Below are 20,038 nucleotides of genomic sequence, written 5' to 3' on the forward strand. Positions count from 1 at the left end.
AAAAGATCCCCAATGGGGTACTTAGCTTTAGAAGACTTCAGGCTTGAAACTCGAAAAATGAAAATTTCAGGTAGCGGCCAACAGCACTTGCGAACTGCTTCGGGCTCCCGCATGGCAAGAAAAACTGATGTAATGGCATCGGCTGCATGTTTTATAACCCTGACGACCTGACGTCATGGAAGAGGCAACAGCATCCGACGCAGAAATCCCAAGACACTGGCATTCGGGCCGACTGAGGGCTACCTGCAGGCAGATAAACCAAGTCTGATGACTGCAACAGTGAAACACAAAGAAAGTACAGTTGTGTACCTACCATAAATGTAGATGTTAGAGTGTATTCACTGTTGCAGTCATTACACTTGGGTTATCCTGCTGGCAGGCTACCCGCAGTCGGCCAGAATTCCAAAGTCCTGGTCCGGCGTCGGTTGCTGTCGCCTCTTCCCTGACGTCAGTGCGCCAGGGGTATACAAGATGCAGCCGACGCCATTTTCTTCAGTTTTTCTTGCCCCAGATGTCAGGTGCCCCCAAAAGGGTAGGCTAAAAACATTGCTTATAAAGAGCATGCTCTAAAATAAACAATACCTTCATCTACAAGCAAATACACCACATAGGTTGTATAGAATAGAGAAGTACAGATGAGTCCCAGCAAAGAAACGGGGGATGGGCGGGTGGGTAACCTGGACTGCAACAGTGAATACACTTGAACATCTACATTTATGGTAGGTACACAACTGTACTATGTTCATCGTGTTTCACTGTTGCAGTCATAACACTTGAGTTGAATCCCAAAGCTGAGGTTGGGCGGCTGGGTCTAAATAGGATTAGGAGTGGCTATGAGGCCCTGCAGAACTGCAGTGGCAAAGCCTGCTCTGGATTTAGAGTAAAGAGGTAAGTGGTAGTGCTTGGTAAAAGGGTGCACTGAACTCCAAGTTGCAGCCTCCAAAATTTCCTTGGTTGGTACTCCTCTGAGAAAGGCTGCTGATGTGGCTGCTGCCCTGGTTGAATGTGGCCTAATGCCCTTAGGCACTGATTTGCCATGCTGTGCATAACAGAAACGAATGCAGTGTGCTATCCATTTTGAAATAGTCTGCTTTGAGATGGCCTTTCCTTGTGATCCTGCAGCATATGCTACTAAAAGTTGCTCAGTCTTTCTGAAAGTCTTAGTTTTGTCCAAATAGAAGCGTAGCTGCCTGTGTATGTCCAAAGAATGCAGAAGTCTCTCCCCTTTATTCTGGGGGTTTGGATAAAAAGTAGGTAAATGAATGGTTTGATTAAGAGCCACACTGGATACTACCTTTGGCATAAATGTTGGGTTTGTCCTTAGAGAAACCCTGTCCGGATGTAAAATGATAAAAGGTTCCACTGCCATTAATGCCTGTAACTCTAATACTCTTCTTGCTGAAGTTATTGCTAGGAGCAGAGCCGTTTTCCATGATAAGAATTTTATTTCAGCTGTATTGGCTAGCTCAAAAGGAGGCAGTGTGAGCTTTTCCAAGACGTAATTGAGATGCCATGGAGGTATCGGTGCTCTCCTTGGGGGTCTTATATTTTTGGCCCCTCTGAGGTATGTGAAAAAATAGGTGGTTCCGTACTGTAATGAGCTGAAATGGCAGAGGCATGGATCTTAATTGATGAGAAGGATAGGCCCTTGTCCAGCATCTCAGTTAGGTATTGTAAAATCTGAGGGATATTTGGAACAAGCGGTTCAACTCCTTGTGCCTGATTCCAAACACAGAATCTCTTCCATTTTTCTGCATAGGATTTTCTGGTGCTGGGCCTCCTGGCTTCCAAAATGACATCCATAACTGCTTTAGAGAGAGGTGTGTTCTGAGTGGTTATATTATTCGTCATGCAGTCAGATTTAAGATTCTGAGTTGGCTGTGCAGGATCTGATTGTTTTGTTGGGTCAGAAGATGAGGAATTTGAGGTAAAGCCCAGGCTGGGCCTTGAGACAAGCTCTTTAGGATTGGGTACCAGTGCTGGCGTGGCCAGTCTGGGGCAATCAGAATCATTTTTGGCTTCTCTTGTCTGACCTTTAGGAATACCTTGGGGAGGAAAGGCATAAACTGTCAGGGTTTTCCAGCTGAATGATAGAGCATCCACCTTCCAAGCTTGTGTGTGATAAGTCCTTGTGCAGAATCTCTGTAGATGGCATTTGTGAGGGGAGGTAAATAGATCTATGTTTGGGCATCCCCATTTCCTTGTTATCATGTTGAAGACTTGTGGATCTAGTTTCCACTCGTGAGGGTCCATGAGGTTTCTGCTTAGTTCGTCTGCAAGAGTATTTGTCTTTCCTGGCAGGAATTGTGCCTGCAGATGTACTTGATAGGTCAATGCTGTGTTCCACAAATTCATGGCTTGCCTGCACAGGGGGTAGGAATGTGTACCCCGTTGCTTGTTTATGTACCACATGACTGTAGTATTGCCATCTTTAGCAATAGTTGTCCTGGATGGAGTAGATCCTTGAAGGCTGTCAGAGCATTCTGTACAGCTAACATTTCTTTTTGATTGATATGTAGCTGCATTTGATTTGGGTTCCATTTGCCCTGAATGCATCTCCCCACCAGGTGGGCCCCCCAAGCATAGTCTGATACGTCTGTAGTTAGGGTTTGGGTGGCAGGGGGTAGAGTGAATGACAGCCCCTTGTTTTGGTGACATGTCTCTGCCCACCAAAAAACTTCTGTTGTAGGCAGGGAATGAGAGGAATAACTGTTTCCAGACTGTGACAATGTTGACTCCATAAACGTTTTAGGTACCACTGAAGTTTCCTCATATGCAGTCTTGCATATGGAATTAGTAGAATGCAGGATGCCATGAACCCCAAAGCCTGCAGAATTTGTCTTGTAGATAACTGAGTTTTTGTTGCCATCTGTTTGAAGTATGTTGTCAGTTGCCTTTGTTTGTCTGGCATAAGGTAAGCCATCTGGGCAGTTGTATTCAAGCTTGCACCCAGGAATGTAATTATTTGAGAGGGTACCAGTTGTGATTTATTTTCATTTATTGTGTACCCTAGGCATGTTAGAAGCCTTTTTACAAATGCCAGATGCTGAAGAATAATGTCCTTGTTCTCTGCTTGAATAAGACAGTCGTCCAGGTAAGGATAAATTTGTATGCTTCTTTGTCTGCAAAATGCAATTACTGGTGCCAGGCACTTTATAAAGACCCTGGGCACAGTAGAGAAGCCAAAGGGCAATGCAGAGAATTGGCAATGCAAAAAACCTGCCTTGAAGCGGAGGTATCTTCTGCACAATTCCCTTACTGGGATATGCAGGTATGCCTCTTAAGTCTAGAGTCACTAACCAAGCATTCCTGCCCAGCATAAGCAGTAGCTGTTGTAAAGTCAGCATTTTGAATTTTGGAATGTCCACATAAGTGTTCAAAATCAATAAGTCCAGTATTGGACGCCATGCATTGTCTTTTCTGGGTACCAGGAACAGCCTTGAATAAAAACCTTGTCCTTTTTCCTGTTCTGGTACTGGTTGAATAGCCCCCATCTCCATGAGGGACGTAATTTGTTTCTGAGCCTCTGCCCATTGATTTTGCGGCAGATCTGGCCAACTAAATTCCAAAAAGTGGCAATAACGAGCTCAGCCAGGAGACAGGAACACAAGCAAGACGAAGACTTTATTAATACAAACTGTAAGCGCTTTCGGTAGAGAGCAATCTCCCCACCTTCATCAGACCATAACAAACTCAAAGAACACCATTTAAATACGTTACAACGTTCTAATTGTTAACCTAGTTGGTTAATTGATTGATAGGTTATAAGTATTAATGACATTACATCTACGAATCAATCGAGTGGCACAAAACAGAAATTCATCTAAAAGTCATGTTAAAAACCTATATACTAAAAAGCTATATACTAAAAAATCTAATTACCACATGTTTAATAATAATTAATAATAAGACAATAAAAAGAAGAAAGTAAAACAACCAGGGATATATATATATATATATATATATATATATATATATATATATATATATATATATATGTTATGGCACCTTACAGTTGAATATGTGCACTTCATACATTTTTTATAACGGTGCACTGGGTAGAAGATTCAAGTTTTTCATTCAAGTTTTTTATTAATGTTCATATTTTTATACATATAAAAATTGCTTTCATTCTGTATGTATATATACAAAATAATCCCTAGCAGGCATAACTGCTTTGGTGTGTTTTGGTTCTGCTACGAGTGGCTCTAAAGAAGGTCCAGTGAATACATTTACACATATATGTATTAACAGATGCATTCATTTTTTCTTGCTTCCATCTGACTAGGAATTTGTCACTATTTAAGGGCTTGCTGGTGTAATACATATGTATTTTTTAAAACATTTATCAAAACATTTGTAAAATATTTTTGAAAATGTTTTTAAAATGGTTTTAAAACATTTGAAACTTATTGTATTTACGTGCATATCATGCATCCAAATATTCATACATTGTTTATATATTTATATATATATATATATATATATATATATATATATATATATATATACATACATATATATATATATATATATATATATACATGTTTTATCTATTATACAAGAGTCATATACTTGTTTTTATTTATACATGCATTCTTTTCTTACACTCAAACAAGTATAGATAAGTAGGACATGTGGTAATTAGATTTTTTAGTATATAGCTTTTTAGTATATAGGTTTTTAACATGACTTTTAGATGAATTTCTGTTTTGTGCCACTCGATTGATTCGTAGATGTAATGTCATTAATACTTATAACCTATCAATCAATTAACCAACTAGGTTAACAATTAGAACGTTGTAATGTATTTAAAGGGTGCTCTTTGAGTTTGTTATGGTCTGATGAAGGTGGGGAGATTGCTCTCTACCGAAAGCGCTTACAGTTTGTATTAATAAAGTCTTCGTCTTGCTTGTGTTCCTGTCTCCTGGCTGAGCTCGTTATTGCCACTTTTTGGTACAGATCTGGCCAACTGTTTGAAATTGGCAAAGTATGGAAATGAAATTTGTACCCCGGGATACTATGTTTAATGCCCACTTGTCCTGGGTAATTAAATGCCAATTTTGAGCATGAAGTGCTAATTTTCCCCCCAAGGGGGCTGCCAAGAGATAAGTGTTTGGTGAAGGTAGAGGGAAGTCAATGAGACTGCTTACTGTAGGGTTGTGCTTTGTTTCCTCCAGATTTGGAGGTGGAGGCACCCCATTGCTTTGACCTGTAAGAACCCTGTGATTGGTATCTAGAGCCTTTTGAGCACCTGGATTTGCCTTGAGAAGCTCTGTTGGACACAGGAAAGGACCAGTTTTTAGTAGGCCAGTGCCAACTGAACCTGGGTGGCTGCACTTCTAAGAAATATTTTACAGTTTGCATAGATTTAGCTTTGTCTTCCATTTTCTTTAAAACCTCTTCTGCCTTATTACCAAACAAAGTATCATGCTGTAAAGGGGCATCCAACAATTTAGCTTTAACATGATCAGGCAGATTTTGCTCCTTGAGCCAGGCATGCCTTCTAATCACAGATCCAGTAACTGTGGCCCTGCAAGAGGCCTCCAAGGAATAAAAACCGCATTGCAAAGTATGCTTTCCAACCTGTTCTGCTGCATGCAATAATTCCTGTAATTCTTTATTTTCCACACAATCAGAAATCAACATCATTTTCTGTTTCAATAAGCCCATAACATGCTGTTGATATTTAAGCATATGAAACTGGCAGTTTAAGGCCCTAATTGCCAAGGATGCAGACGTATAAATCTTCTTTCCCCAACTATCCAGTGCCCTGGAGTCTCTATCAGAGGGGGTACGATTTTTGGCTGTAGAGGCCTTTACACCTTTGGGACCCTGTGATATAGTCTCAGGATCTGCAGCAGGATTTTTGAATAGAAATTTGTGGGAGTCAGGAACCCTGCAATATCTGTCTGGCTTACTAGGAGCCAGAGGTAGGGAATCAGGAGCCATGCTCGATTCAGAAAACACATCATCAACAATGTCTAATACAGGAGGTATAGCCAGAGGCCTATGCTGAGGAAGGAGAAGGAAATCCCTAAGCATCTTTTTTGATTCAGAGAAATCCTGACTCTCCCAATGAAAATGTTCCCTTAAAGTATGCAAGGTTTCACCAAAAGAATAATCCTCAGGAGGAGATGCAGATGGGATGGATTCTTTTGCATCTGAATCCTCATAGGGAGGAACAGAAAATTCCTGATCAGAAGAGGAACCAGAAAAAATGGAAACCTGATCTGAAGATTCATAATCAGTGTCTTGCCTAGGCCTCTTAGCAGGGGGGGGTTGGGAACCCCTGATCAAGCTAATTAAGTCCTCAGCCATTTTGATCATCTGTTTTTTAGGCATAGGGGCCTGAGCACATGGCTCATGCATCATTTTTTTAGACTTAGAAACTGTTTTTGATCTTGTTTTTTTAGTTGGCATCGGTTTTATGTAAAAATGTTGAGGCTTGAAAACACCCTCAGAAACTGGTGCCTGCTCAGCGGCTCCAGACTCATCCAAGGGAGAGATATCCACGGGTTCAATACTCTGAGAATCTCACGGTATACCGGACACCACTTGAGTCTCGGTAGAGGCCTGCGACTGAAAAGTAGCAGGTATCAGGGGCTGCGAAAGTGCCTCACTGAGTACCGGCAAACTGGTGACTGGCTTAGGAGAAGCTTCGTCAGTTTTGAACCTAGACGGTCTGTCTCTGTCTTTTTCTTTGCATTTTTTGTGACCTCCAGTAGCTGGTCTGCTAACAGACAACATTTCAGGGTAATTAAATCTAGATCCACAATATTTTGAAGCAAAAATATATTGACGCTTAATAGTGCGTTGGTTAAATCTAGCACAAAACAGACAGCAAGACACGTTATAGGTTCATACTAGGCTATCTGCCCTAGGGTATTTATAAGCCTAGCCAGAGTGTGTTTGGCTTTCGTCACCCATTTTAAATGAATTTTGCTATGCCCTTTTTCGTGGTTAGTATACTGTGCCTCTGTCTAACAGTGACACAGAAGTGATACCCGTGGTAAACCTACGATCTCCCATCCACTCATCAAGATTCCTCTTGAAGAGAGTCAATGGGGGAACTCTGCCTAACCTGGACTGGGATTTTATTCCAGAGTGAAGGGAGCCTCTGGGTTATGAATCTGTCCCTCCAGCATGTCCTATTTATTTCAGTGCTGAGGTTCAAGTCTCTTGAGCACGTAGCTCGATGGGATTTGGATTTTTTGAGGTGCAGCATGTCCATTAATTCCGAGTTGGACATGGCTTTATATGTCAGGCACAGATTGCCTCTTAGCAGGCGGTATGCCACTGAGTAGAGCTGGAGTTTCTTTAACCGGGCAGCATATAGCATCTGTTTGAGCCCTTTGATCCTCTTGGTGAGGTACTTTTGGTGTCTTTCCAGTTGCTGCAGGTGTCTGGTAAGGTACATCCCAAAAGGGGCATTGTACTCAATTATGGGCCTGATGAGGGATGAGTAAAGAGGCACGATGACCTCCCCTGATCTAGATGTGAATCTCTTCATGATTAGGTGGGCTATATAAAATGTTTTTCTAACCACTTTGGCCACGTGGTTTTCAAATGAGAGACTGCTATCAACTTGGGTCCCCAGGTCCCCAATTACTTCTTCTGTACTTAATGGATTACCATCTATGTGGTAATTTGTGGGCACTTTCTTTTTGCCAAAGGGGATGACTATACACTTTTTGGCGTTTAGCTTGAGGTCATGGCTCTGGCACCAGTTGTCTGTTTCTATGAGGCCCTTTTGTAGGATGCTTGTGTCGGCTGGAGAGTCGATTATGGCGCCTAGTTTGCAGTCATCTGCAAACTTGGTCAGCCACAGTCCTTCCGTGTTATGATCTGGGCCTAGGCAAGGAATACAGTACAAATGAAAATCCTTATGAGGTATTTGCTCCCCACAAGTAATGCAATTATTAACTTTTACTGACATCGGTAAGGAGCAAGAAAAAGTTTCCCCAATGGGGTACTTAGCTTTAGTTGAAGACTTTGGTTCTGAAACTTGAATGCGAAAATTTCAGGAGTCGGCCAACCGGCACTTGCAAACTGCTTCTGCTTCGGGCACCGCATGGCAAGAAAGACTGAATAAAATGGTGTTGGCTGCATGTTTTATACCCCTGACGTCATGGAAGAGGACAGAGCAAGCGACGCAGGACCCAAGACTTTGTTATTCAGGCCGACTAAGGGCAACATGCCAGCAGATTACCCAAATGTAATGACTGCAACAGTGAAACACGAAGAACATCCAAAATATTTAGAGGCAAAAATGTACCGATGATGGATAGTGCGCCGATTAAATAAAGCACAAAACCGACTGAAAGATACGTCGTGGTCAGGGCGTAGGCAAGGAATACAGTACGAATGAAAATCTTTATGAGGTATTTGCTTTCCACATGTAATTCAATTATTAACTTTTACTGACATCGGTAAGGAGCAAGAAAAAGTTTCCCCAACGGGGTACTTAGCTTTAAGTTGAAGACTTCGGTTCTGAAACTCGAAAATGAAAATTTCAGGAGTCGGCCAACCGGCACTTGCGAAAAGCTTCTGCTTTGGGCACCGCATGGCAAGAAAGACTGATGTAATGGTGTCAGCTGCATGTTTTATACCCCTGACGACCCGACATCATAGAAGAAGGGACAGCAACCGACGCAGGACCCAAGACTTTGTTAATCAGGCCGACTGAGGGCAACCTGCCAGCAGATTACCCAAATGTAATGACTGCAACAGTGAAACACGAAGAACATCCATTGATACATCCATGAGGACACTCGTGACTCTCCACCATGGCCATGCAAGGGCCGATATGCAGTAAATGCTCACAAGCCAGGCTTAAACAGATAGTACATTCTCTTCCACAGACCTCAACACTGTGACTCATGGCAGCTTCCACCCCAAAGAGGAGGCACTCTCAAGGTCATGGCCGACGCTCATCTAGCTCCATGGCAGGGACACTCGGCTGGGCCCGTCAGAATGACTACAGTTTCATACCATGCCTATTAACTGTTGGCTTTCTGAGTGGATCACCTAGATGTGGTCATCCTTGGAATCATGCAGGCCATCCATAATTTGTCTACTAACACAGAGGGCCACAATGGGGTTCCATACCTGCAAGCCAAGTGCTGCACCATCCCTTGTGCAGGAAACATCCAGCCCCAACACTGCAGGGTTACACTGTATACATTGCCAACGTTCAGGACATGACAACTTCGCTCCACCACTGCAGGACAAGATTCATTACTCCCCCAAACCAGCACCTGTCTGCAGGGCTACCACTTTCACCTCCCATAAACTTTACAATGATGGTAGCATTTCTGCAAATGGTTATAGGGTCCCACCCATTCCACTTGTGCAAATGATGATGATGATGAAAGTGCACTGCCCACTCCTCTGGCCTATGTGGGTAAGGAATGTCTGACAGACAGTTATTCATAGCCAGTGTGTGTTAATGCATGCATCAGTTTCATTCCATGTTGTCATTTTTGTGGCCTATAGTTTTGGACGAGATGCAGCCTCTTTGCTAGTGCCACAACACATTGCTCCTGCGTCTGTCTCACACCGGGTACTGCTGCAGCCAGTTCTTGCAACAGTTCCTTACCTGACTACCACGCCTTGCTCCCATACTGTGCAACATGGAGCAGACCACCAGTAACTTATTGCAGGGCTCGGCTGCATGAGTAGTGCACCACTGGATGCATCCAGGCAGTAGGGACTGAACACATACTTAATGATCCATGTCTGTGATGTATACCATCTCCATCTTGGTCTGCGGGCTTCAGATGGAGACATCAGTCACTGTTCAAAGAGACCTTCTGCACCATCTACAACACAAAACAGTGGACACTACTATAATAGTCCTGCTACCACATGTCCATTGGAGTAGCATATCCAGGATGCTGTGGCTGGCAATATCTGCACCTAACAACTAGGCAACCCTAAGAAAAGTCATCCTGCATGAAATGCTTGTGGAAATCACAAATCTGCCAGATGTGGGAATCATGAGAACTGCCTTGATGGTGCGCAGACACACTGTATATAATACTTTGTGCACTGCACATCTCCTGGAAGTTGAAGGAGGAGTAAAACTCTTCTGGATGGTATACAGGCTGCTACATCTGGCCTTGACAGCAGTGTATATGCAAGCAATGGCTCCAAGGATCTCAAGCAAATGGACTACATCATGGAATGCCTGCAAAGTGGTGGCTCTCTCTTCAGCTGTGCATGAAAACGATATGTGCTTGTCCATTTATAGCAGCATCATGTCAAGGAAACTGTGCAGGATTCACAAAGCTGATGTCTATGAAACTCCTATCATATTCCATGCGAGTTGCCAAATAATTCTCAAAGCAAAGAAGGTTAATGCTACACAAACCTTAGTCTGCAATGGGAAAGGCATTCCAAGTATCTCCCTTCATTCCATCTATGGGCTGCACATGACTATGAGCTCCCATCTGATGTCTCTGTCCACATGCTAGCAGCTGACAATGTCCTGGTTATGAAGCAGAGGGAATATCAGGTACTGTCACACTCATTTGTGACAGAGCATAACAAAATGCAACATCTCAAAATACTGGCTCTGAAACCAACTAAAAATACATGTTTCTCTACTAATTCTTCTCTTAGCTTCATAACACAAGTGAAGGTTATAAGGCAGAAAATACTGGTGTTCAGAACACCTGTTTGCTGCCACAGTCCCATGTTTCTGAATCAATACAGCATCTTTCTTTTTGTCATTTGCACATGTCACTTATTAGCTTGCTGACATTATTTTGCGTGACATTATGCAGTTATATTAGCTAACCATATCCTGGGCATGAAGGAGAAGGTACATCAGCTCTGGTAGACTCATCTGCAACACACATTGTGACAATGTGCAACATATCAGACCCTGGCTCTGAAAGTAAACAAGACCATGTTTGTCTGCCAAATCTACTCCTAACTTCATAATGCAAATGATGCTTGTGTTCAGTAGGAAATCCTGGTGTTCAGAAGAGATAATAATTGCCATTGCTCATGCTAAATTCATGAATTTCTGAATCACTTCACCAGGTTTCCTTTCATCACTTGCATACACAATGTCTCCCCATTAACATAATGACATTCATTTACATGACACTATGCAGTCCTCTGCATACCTGCGCAAATAGCTATTTCTTCTGTACAGCAGTTACACTACTTCAGTCTCTGAAATGTCTTCTTCCTAACTTCACCACTCATCTAGTTCATGAAATAGTGTGCGCTAACTGTTGTTAAATACTTCACCAGAGTCTTAAAACAGCTAGATCTACCTATAAAGTACAGTTGTGTACACTTACCATAAATGTAGATGTTAGAGTGTATTCACTGTTGCAGTCATCACCTGTGGGTTATCCCTGCTGTGGTAGCCCTCGGCCGGCGCGAATACCATTGTCAATGTTTTTCTGCGTTGGCTGCTGTCGCTTGTTGACTGACGTCAGGTCGTTAGTTCTATAAAGCAAGGTAGCCAATGCCATTACTTCAGTTTTTCTTGCCCTAACCAGTCAAGAGCATCAGGAAATATGGTAAGGGTGACCTGGTGGCAAAAAGCCACCATAAGAAGCTTATGTCTCCCTAAGAAAAGAGGATATAAGGGGGGAGGAGGGAGAGAAACCAGGACTGCAATAGTGACTACACTCGAACATCTACATTTATGTTACGTGTACGCAACTGTACTATGTTCTTCGTGTTATTCAGAGATTCTACACCAAAACTGAAGTATCACAACATGGGGAGTCAAAAATAATTCCAGACTTCAAAGGTCTATTTTCAGATTACAAGAGAATGATCTTTCTAAAAAAACACAATAGATCTGTAAAGGATACTATTCAATTTCACATGTTTTTTATCTAACATGTCAGAAACAATACCACAGAGTTTAAAAACAGTTAATTTGAGTCAAAAACATTCAAGGAATAAGGTTTGCTTAAAACATGTCTGAGGCAACATTAACATTAACTCTGAAATATCAGTGATTGTGGACTATCCCAAACAGGAACACATTAGATGCAAAATAAAAGAACCACATTTCCTTTCAAGAGTAGCCCTTTATTCCTTCATGCAGTATATATTTTAAACTGGGAAATTAGCTGGCTTCTTTAAGCACAACCTTTGAGTACAATGACCTAATTAACTTTTCATCTTCAGTTTTTTTCTCCATATCACATGCATTAGATTTACAAATAAAATCCCAAAGACACTTGTATATTTTTACATGCAAATTAATCATCAGTAATTTCATCAACAGATACTGTCATCTTTCAATACTACATTTCTCATAGAAAATAAATACTTGAATTTAGCTGTGTTGTAATTCGCTGATAATAAACCATTTAACACGTCCTTAAGACTATTTTCTATCTTGTTGCTCACTTTTAAAAAATATTCTCTTCTACAGACTCTAGAAATGTCAGCCCCTAAAATATACTAACAAAAATTATGCAATACTGAACAAGCATATTTATGCGAGTATGGCAAGTACATTGCTAGCTTAGAATGAAACCCAACCCATTGAAGCAAAGTCAGTCTGCCACTGCCAAAACAGACAATCCAGTTTTTATGACAGAAAAAATGGAAGTAATTTCTTACCACTGTATGGTATGGTTATCCTAGGAGTTACATCCAAGTCCATAGCAGTTCCAACTCCAACAATAACAAATGCTAATAAACACTGATAAAGGCAGTCCATCTTCACTGTCTGCTTTACCATGCAGAGAAATCCAACTTCAAACTGTTGACTCCACAAAAGAGGTACTTTCAAAAATGTTCTTTTTCTGATGTACTCCAAAATTAAATGTCATCAGTTCTTAGTCATCTGCATAAAGAAAGGAAGAAAAACTTTAGATGCCATTCTCTTCCCATGGTATAACCAAAACTCACAGAATCAGACAGCCCCATGAAGCAGAAGAAGAACACCTTTACTGCTAACTCAGATGACCAGTACTCAAACAGCTGAGCAGAGACCGGGACAGGAAGGAAGTGAGTGGCTGATGCGGGCTCACTTATCTTGAGAGGAGGAAGGCTGCCTAGGATCACTGCAATAACCGCATTAAGAGCATTATTACCATTATCATCATCACCATCATTATTATTACTATAAAGCACTATGCATGTTCTATACTGCAAGTTCACATGCATGGAATCTAGCACACACCTCACGAAGGCAGTCATTGTGGAGCTGACAAAGCTATGACGGGGTGGTGGGGGATTAGGGCACACTCCTGCTCAAGCAGCCTCAATCTCCTCACCAGCCCTGGATATAGCTCAGGTTGAGTGTGAACAAAGGGAGGCTGAGGTGTATCCAGTAGACCAGGTAACAAGGAGTAGAGCTGAAGGTCAGCTGCAGGGAAGGGAAAACAACCTCACAGAAGCATGTCATTACCATTTCTGGACCTGCATAAACATTAAGAACTATGACAACTACTAAACATTCTAAAAAGTTAAAAAAGGGGGCCAGGACAGCAAACAAACAAACAAAAAAATAATAATAATCTCAAAATTCAGTTTAGATCAACAATTCCTGCTTAATAATACTTCCACTACTGTTAGACACATATGGATGACATTCTCTGAATTATCTTTAGAAGTATGACAGCAAGCAGGAGCATGCTGCCCGACTCAACAGACAAAGAACTAGAAAACACAGTTCAGCGAGACATTCATTTAAAGAACAAATGATTAAAAGAGATAAGTCTTGCAACGATAAAAAGAAGTTATGTACTCACCATAACGTCCGTCTGAGTAGGTAACTTCATTTGTCTGCAACCTGTGGGTATCGGATCCGTCCTCGGATCCGAGCCAGCAGCTTTCCAAGCTAAAAGGTCCAAGCTCTCAGCTCCTCCCCCTTACCCACAATGCCCTGCTACCTCCCTCCAGTCCTCAGATCGAGTTTGCCTAAAACAAAAAAACACACTAAGACCCTCGAAAGAGGAACACTAACCTCATCCAAGGAAAGGTGAAACCTCACACCACAGAACAACCATGAAATAGGTCAGGGGGAGGGGGGGTCGGTTACAGACAAATGTAGTTACCTACTCAGATGGAACGTTATGGTGAGTACATTCTTTATCTGAAGTAGTTAACTTCATTTGATCTGCAACCTGTGGGACAGGGTCCCCAGCTACCTAAAAACCTTGGGGGGGCCCCTCAAGGAATGATATTCCAGAGCACTGCGGAGCTAAATGATGCCCTACTCCTGGATATCAAATCCAATTTATAATGAGAAATGAAGGTATGACAGGAGGACCAAGCAGCTGCTGAGCAGATATCGTCTAGAGGGACTCTCGACCAGAATGCTGCAGAAGTAGCCATAGAGCGAGTAGAATGGGCATGGACTCCTAAGGGTTCAGGCTGGCCGGAGGCTAAATAAGCGTGCACGATGCATTGGGATATCCATCTGGCTAAGGTGACTTTCGTAATAGGCTTTCCCAAGGATGGTTTAGCGAAAGACACAAAAAGCTGATCCAATTTCCGAGTAGTGGCTGTCCTGTGCAAGTAAAATCGCAACTGTCTGTGCACATCCAATAGATGCAATCTGTATTCCCCTTTGTTCTGAAAGTTGGGGAAGAACACAGGCAAATTAATGGATTAGTTGATATTGGCTTCGGAAGCCACCTTAGGCAAGAAGGAAGGATTAGTCCTGAGAGACACTCTGTCCTTATGGAAGACCAGATACAGGGGTTTCATGCAAAGGGCTTGAAGTAATAGCAATTAGGAAGGCCGTTTTCCAAGATAAGAACTTGAATCCAACTGACGCAGCCGGTTCAAAAGGTGGGCCAGTCAATGCCTGAAGAACTAAGGTCAAGTCCCATGGTGGAACCGCATTCTTGACCGGAGGTTTTAACAGAAATGTGCCCTTCAAAAAGGTTTTACACATCTTAGCGGAAGCTAAGGGACCAAGGCTATCCCCTATGTGGAAATGTGAAATCGCTGCCATTTGGACTTTGACTGTAGAAGCACTAGCTCCCTGGTAAAAGATATGGAACAGGAATTCAAGAACCGCAGGAATGGGAGCAGTGAAAGGGTCTAAATCCTTATTTTCAGCCCAGATGGAAAAACGCTTCTATTTACTTTTATAGATCTTCCTGGTAGAAGGTTTATACGCTTCCACCAGAATAGATTTTATGGGAGACGAGATACTGGGAGTCGTTGCCACTAGTGGAACTGGATCAACCAAGCCATGAGCTTGAGGTCGCCCAGGTTTGGGGTTGTAATTCCGCAGGATCAGATCCAGAATGGGATCCAAGATCCAAGGAGGAACTACACTGTGAGACCGCAGGTAAGGGAACCAGATCTGGCGAGGCCAGAATGGGGCTATGAGGATTATCTTGCTCCCCAACCACTGAGCTTTCTGCAGAAATTTCATCATTAGCGGAAGAGGAGGGTAAGCAAAAAGGAGACCGGGGGGCCAAGCATGAACCAGAGCGTCTCTGGGGCTCTCCCCTGTTGGGGGAATTAGAGCGAAGAACTCGCTGCATTTTGTGTTTGATGGGGAAGCGAAAAGATTGCAGCAATGAAGACCCCCATTTGAGGAAGATCTGATTCGCTACTGATGGGTTCAGAGACCACTCAAGGTGTGAGGATCGAGCGACTCAGCTTGTCCACTAAATTGTTGGACCGACCCGGCATATGCGTTGCTACCAGAAAGCGGTTGGTGAAAATCTCCCAGTCCCAAACTCTCATTGCCTCCCAACAAAGAGGGTAAGATCTGGTTCTGCCCTGTTTGTTGATGTACCAGACTACAGCCATATTGTCTGTCTGAACTGCAATAGTCCCCAGAGGAAGAAGGTCTTGAAGGGCTTGCAACGCCAGAAGCACCGCTCACATCTCCAGGACATTGATATGCAGAACGGTCTCCAAGGGGATCCATGTGCCTTTGGACGGTTATGCCCACAGAATGCCCCCCCACCTGAGGTAAGAAGCATCCGTGGTCAGCGTGGCTTGGGGTTGAGGCATCACAAACGGTCTCCCTTCCCGCAGCTCTCGGGAGTGAAGCCACCAAAGAAGGGAGTTCCTGCAAACCCTGCTCAGGGGAACCGGAACCGGAGACTCCAATGGGTGAAGTAGGAGAGACCACTGGATTGAAGAGTCCATTGAAGGACCCTCATGAGCAATCGTGCTAGAGATGAAAGACCGATGGCTGCTGCCATGGAGCCTAGAGCTCTCAGGACTAATTCTGCAGGTGGTGCTGCAGACTGTAGGAGCGCCATTATGTGAAGTGACAAGTTGCGCAACCTGTCCGCTGTTAAAAAGGCTTTGGACTGGCGCGTATCTATCCTGGCCACTATAAAATCCAGAACTTGCACCGGCTGAAGAGACGACTTCTGAAAATTTATAGTAATGCCTAGACGCTGGGCCAAGGCTAGGGAATAATCCCTGACGGAGCAAAGCAGATGCCTGGTGGGGGCAGTGAGGAGCCAGTCGTCCAGGTATGGAAAGACCTGAATTCCCTGAAGTCTCAGGTGGACTCCTACAACTGCCATGACCTTGGTGAACACCCTGGGGGCTGTGGTGAGGCCGAACGGAAGAACCCTGAACTGAAAATGGCTGGCTCCTAGCCAAAAGTGGAGAAACCTCCTGGATCGTCTGTCCATGAGAATGTGGTAGTACGCATCCTTGAGGTCTATGGAGCACATCCAGTCGTTCTCCTGTAAGAGAGGGAGAATGGATTGCAGAGTGACCATCCGGAATTTTTCTTTGGCAATGAACAGGTTTAGAGATGACAAGTCCAGAATTGGCCTTAGGTCCCCCGTCTTTTTTGCCACCAAAAAGAACCTGGAGTAATTGCCTAATCTGGATTGCTCTGGGGGGACGTGCTGGATGGCTCTTTTTTCTAACAACTTCGATACTTCTGAAGCTGCCGCCTCCCTTTGATTGGGTGGAACATCGGGAAGGCACTTCATTAGAGGGGAAAGATATAGAAAGGGAATAGTGTAACCTCTGGATATTATTCGGAGCACCCAATGACCTGTAGTGATGGACTCCCAACTTTGTAGGTGCTCTGAAAAACGTCCCCCGACTGCCTCCAGAGAGGGACAGCCGGGCAAGCCCTCAGGGCTGTTGCGCAGGCCGGTCTGAGAAAGGTTCTCTAGACCCAAAATTCTTCAGCCCCCCTCTGCCTCTGGGCCGGTGTCCACCTTGTCCTCCTTTGCCTCTGAAGGACGAAGGGTCTAGAGTGGGACGGGACTGCCGAGACTTCCGGAATCACATCATCTACTGTCCTCTCTGGTTCCTTGAGAAGGACCTTTGAGGATTAGAGAAGCGGATCCCGATGGCAGACAGCGTCTTCCCAACCTTCTCACTCTGGAGCAGCGTGTCGCGGACGGTTTTGCCGAATAGCATAGAACCGTCAAAGGAAGCATTCGCGAAGGACGCCTTAAAGGGTTCCGCAAAGGTGAAGCCAGGCGTGGCACCGCAAGGCGACCCCTGCTCTGCTGGCTCTAGCCGCTCCCTCCGTGGCATGGGAGAGGAGCCACATGGAAGTGTTAGAAATTGACTAGAGTGGCCATGCGTGCCGAGAAGGTCCGTTTGTCCTTGGCCGCCATGGACTCTGGGGGGCCTCCGGCGTATTCTTTTATCAAATCCCACTGGAGCCTGATGACGTGTGCCAGGTAATTCAGCACCCTTATGGAAAAAGTAGCTGAAGCAAACATCCACTTCCCAATGCAATCCATCGTCCGAGATTCCTTATCAGGAGGGTGGACCGAGGAACTTTCCTGTGCTAGTTCCTTCTTAGTGGTGGCCGCCACCACCATGGCATCCACTGGGGACCCTTTATTCCACGCCTGTCTGTCATGGGGGGGACTGAGAATTTTATCTGGCCTTCTAGGGATTGGCTCCACGGTGTCCGGCTCCTTGCAAGCCCTAGTAGTAATCAGGTCTACCAGGGGATCAGCCGGGGGGGGGGGGACACCCAAGAGGTAGACGGGCCTGCGTCAAACACCTCCAGAAACACAGACTCATCCGAGAAAGGCTTTTGGGCAGACCACCCTCCTCTGATACGCAGCATCTCCATGATGTCTCCAAAGGAGACATCTTCAGGGGGTGACCTTGGGGAACCTTCCCCTTCCTCTAAGTCCATGTCTTCGGTGAGGGACTCAGGGGAGTCCAGGTGCCTCCTTTTGCACTTTCGTTTGTGAGGGACCTCCTCAGCGGGACTGTCCGAGGAGGGCTCACCAACGGGGTCCTGTTCCTCTACGGGAACCAAGTGGAGCAGTGACGCAGGCTGTCCCAGGGGCCGGACAATGGAAGATAGGCTCAAATGCGCAGGGGCGATGGGTGGAACCGTAGCCCGGACTGGGGATCTGGAAGACCTCGACAGAACCCTCTCCACTATGTCAAAAGCAGAGGGCGAACCACTCTCCCCTGGCTCCGAGAGCAGCCCCCTCGGCTCAGACACAAGGATCGGTGTTGGAGCCGAAGTGATCGGATCCGAAAGGGAAGTGTGCTCCGACCGAAACGGAGCCGAAGGCACACTCACCCCCACGGATCCGACCCTCGGCTCTCGACACCGAGAGCTCGGATCCGACATGTTCGAGAGTACGGTCGGCGAAGTAGCTACCACTGTCGGCACCGACGAATCCCCGGGTCCGAGACAGCTCGGATCCAAAGACTCCGACACCCGATAGCGAATCGGAGAAGGAGCAATTGGAGCAAAGAAAGGGGCAGAGCTTCCCCCAGGAGGGGGGGGGGAGGCAAAAGCACCCCCATCTGCATCTAAGCCTGCACGACTTGACGCATCATCCGGTCCAAATCAGCGTCCGACATGCTTCTGGTGAATCTGGAAGAGGTCGAAGCGGGCCGGGAAGGCCGCCTCGATGACCTCGAAGGAGACCTGTACTCTTCCTCCGGCTCCAGAGAAAAGTGGGGAAACGGAGCCAAGAGGGAGAAGTTCCGAAGACCCTCCTGGGAGGGCTAACAACCTTAGCTGGCGGAGCAGAGGAATGAGACTCTGCCCGCCTCTTATGGCTTTTATGCCTGTCCTTGTCCCTGTGCCTCTTCTCTTTAGAGGAAGAGTCCCCCTCTCCCCGAGACATAAGAGAGAGGTTGAGTCCCAGTCAGGGGAGGGAGAACTGCGGGCAGAACAGCCGCAGCCGCGGCTGGTGCCTTAGAGGGATAGGAGGAAGAAGAATCAGCAGGTAAAAGCCCCGCCAGGATTAACTTATTCCTCCTATCCCTAATAGCCCGGGGGTTGAAGGCCACGCACACCTGGCAGCCAGAAGAAAGGTGGGCTACCCTAGGCAAAGAACGCACCGGGGACAGCTTATGACCACACTCAGTGCATTTTGAGAAAATGGCCTTGGGCCCTTCAGCCATCACACGACCACACACACACAGTAAAGGGGATGGAAAAAAAATTTAAACAGTAAATTTACCTCAAAAAAGTCTAAAAAAAGTATAACAGACAACTAAGGACCTACTACACTCTTACAACACACATAAAAATAGACAAGTAGTTTTTTTTAAACGATTTTAAAGTTTGAAAACTCTCACCCAACGCCAAGAGCTCGTCGCTTAAAGCTGTCAGAAGCCGTGGCAAATGAGATCCAAGGACTGGAGGGAGGTAGCAGGGCATTATGGGTAAGGGGGAGGAGCTGAGAGCTCGGACCTTTTAGCTTGGAAAGCTGCCGGCTCGGATCCGAGGACGGATCCGATACCCACAGGATGCAGATCAAATGAAGTTAACTACTTCAGATAATAAAAGTTTCTTAGCTCATCAGTGTCAGCTGTGGTCTAGTTTTATTTTTGCCAGCATTCAAATGCTGTCCTGTTGTAGGACACCATTCCTCTCTCTTTTGCTGGTGTAACACAAGCACATGCAGATATGAGCTACAACATGATGTTGATAGGATATATGATGTGATATAATTTGATGAGGATGATTATGCCAACATTAATTTATTTACTAATTAACTAATTTACTTACTTGTGTATGTATCTGTTATTTGTTAACTTGGGTACAGCACTGTTTGGTTAATACACTTACTCAGAGTCAGACAGTAGGCAAACACATGCTGAAAAC

At 44.7% G+C, this 20,038-nt stretch overlaps 1 protein-coding gene across 2 annotated transcripts in view; it reads right to left on the bottom strand.

The window, feature by feature from the left end:
- Nucleotides 1–20,038, bottom strand: part of SEMA4G (semaphorin 4G) — a 1,755,375-nt gene that overhangs the window by 1,458,231 nt on the left and 277,106 nt on the right. For both annotated transcript variants that reach the window (XM_044056541.1, XR_006362793.1), the window contains exon 2: nt 12,607–12,832. In XM_044056541.1, the coding sequence (XP_043912476.1) occupies nt 12,607–12,727 (121 nt within the window). In that variant the 5' untranslated portion in view covers nt 12,728–12,832. The remainder of the gene's footprint in view (nt 1–12,606; nt 12,833–20,038) is intronic.

Source organism: Protopterus annectens, chromosome 14.part0 (genome assembly GCF_019279795.1).
Source record: "Protopterus annectens isolate FY-2018-M chromosome 14.part0, PAN1.0, whole genome shotgun sequence".
In the NCBI taxonomy this organism is placed as follows: Eukaryota; Metazoa; Chordata; order Ceratodontiformes; family Protopteridae; genus Protopterus; species Protopterus annectens.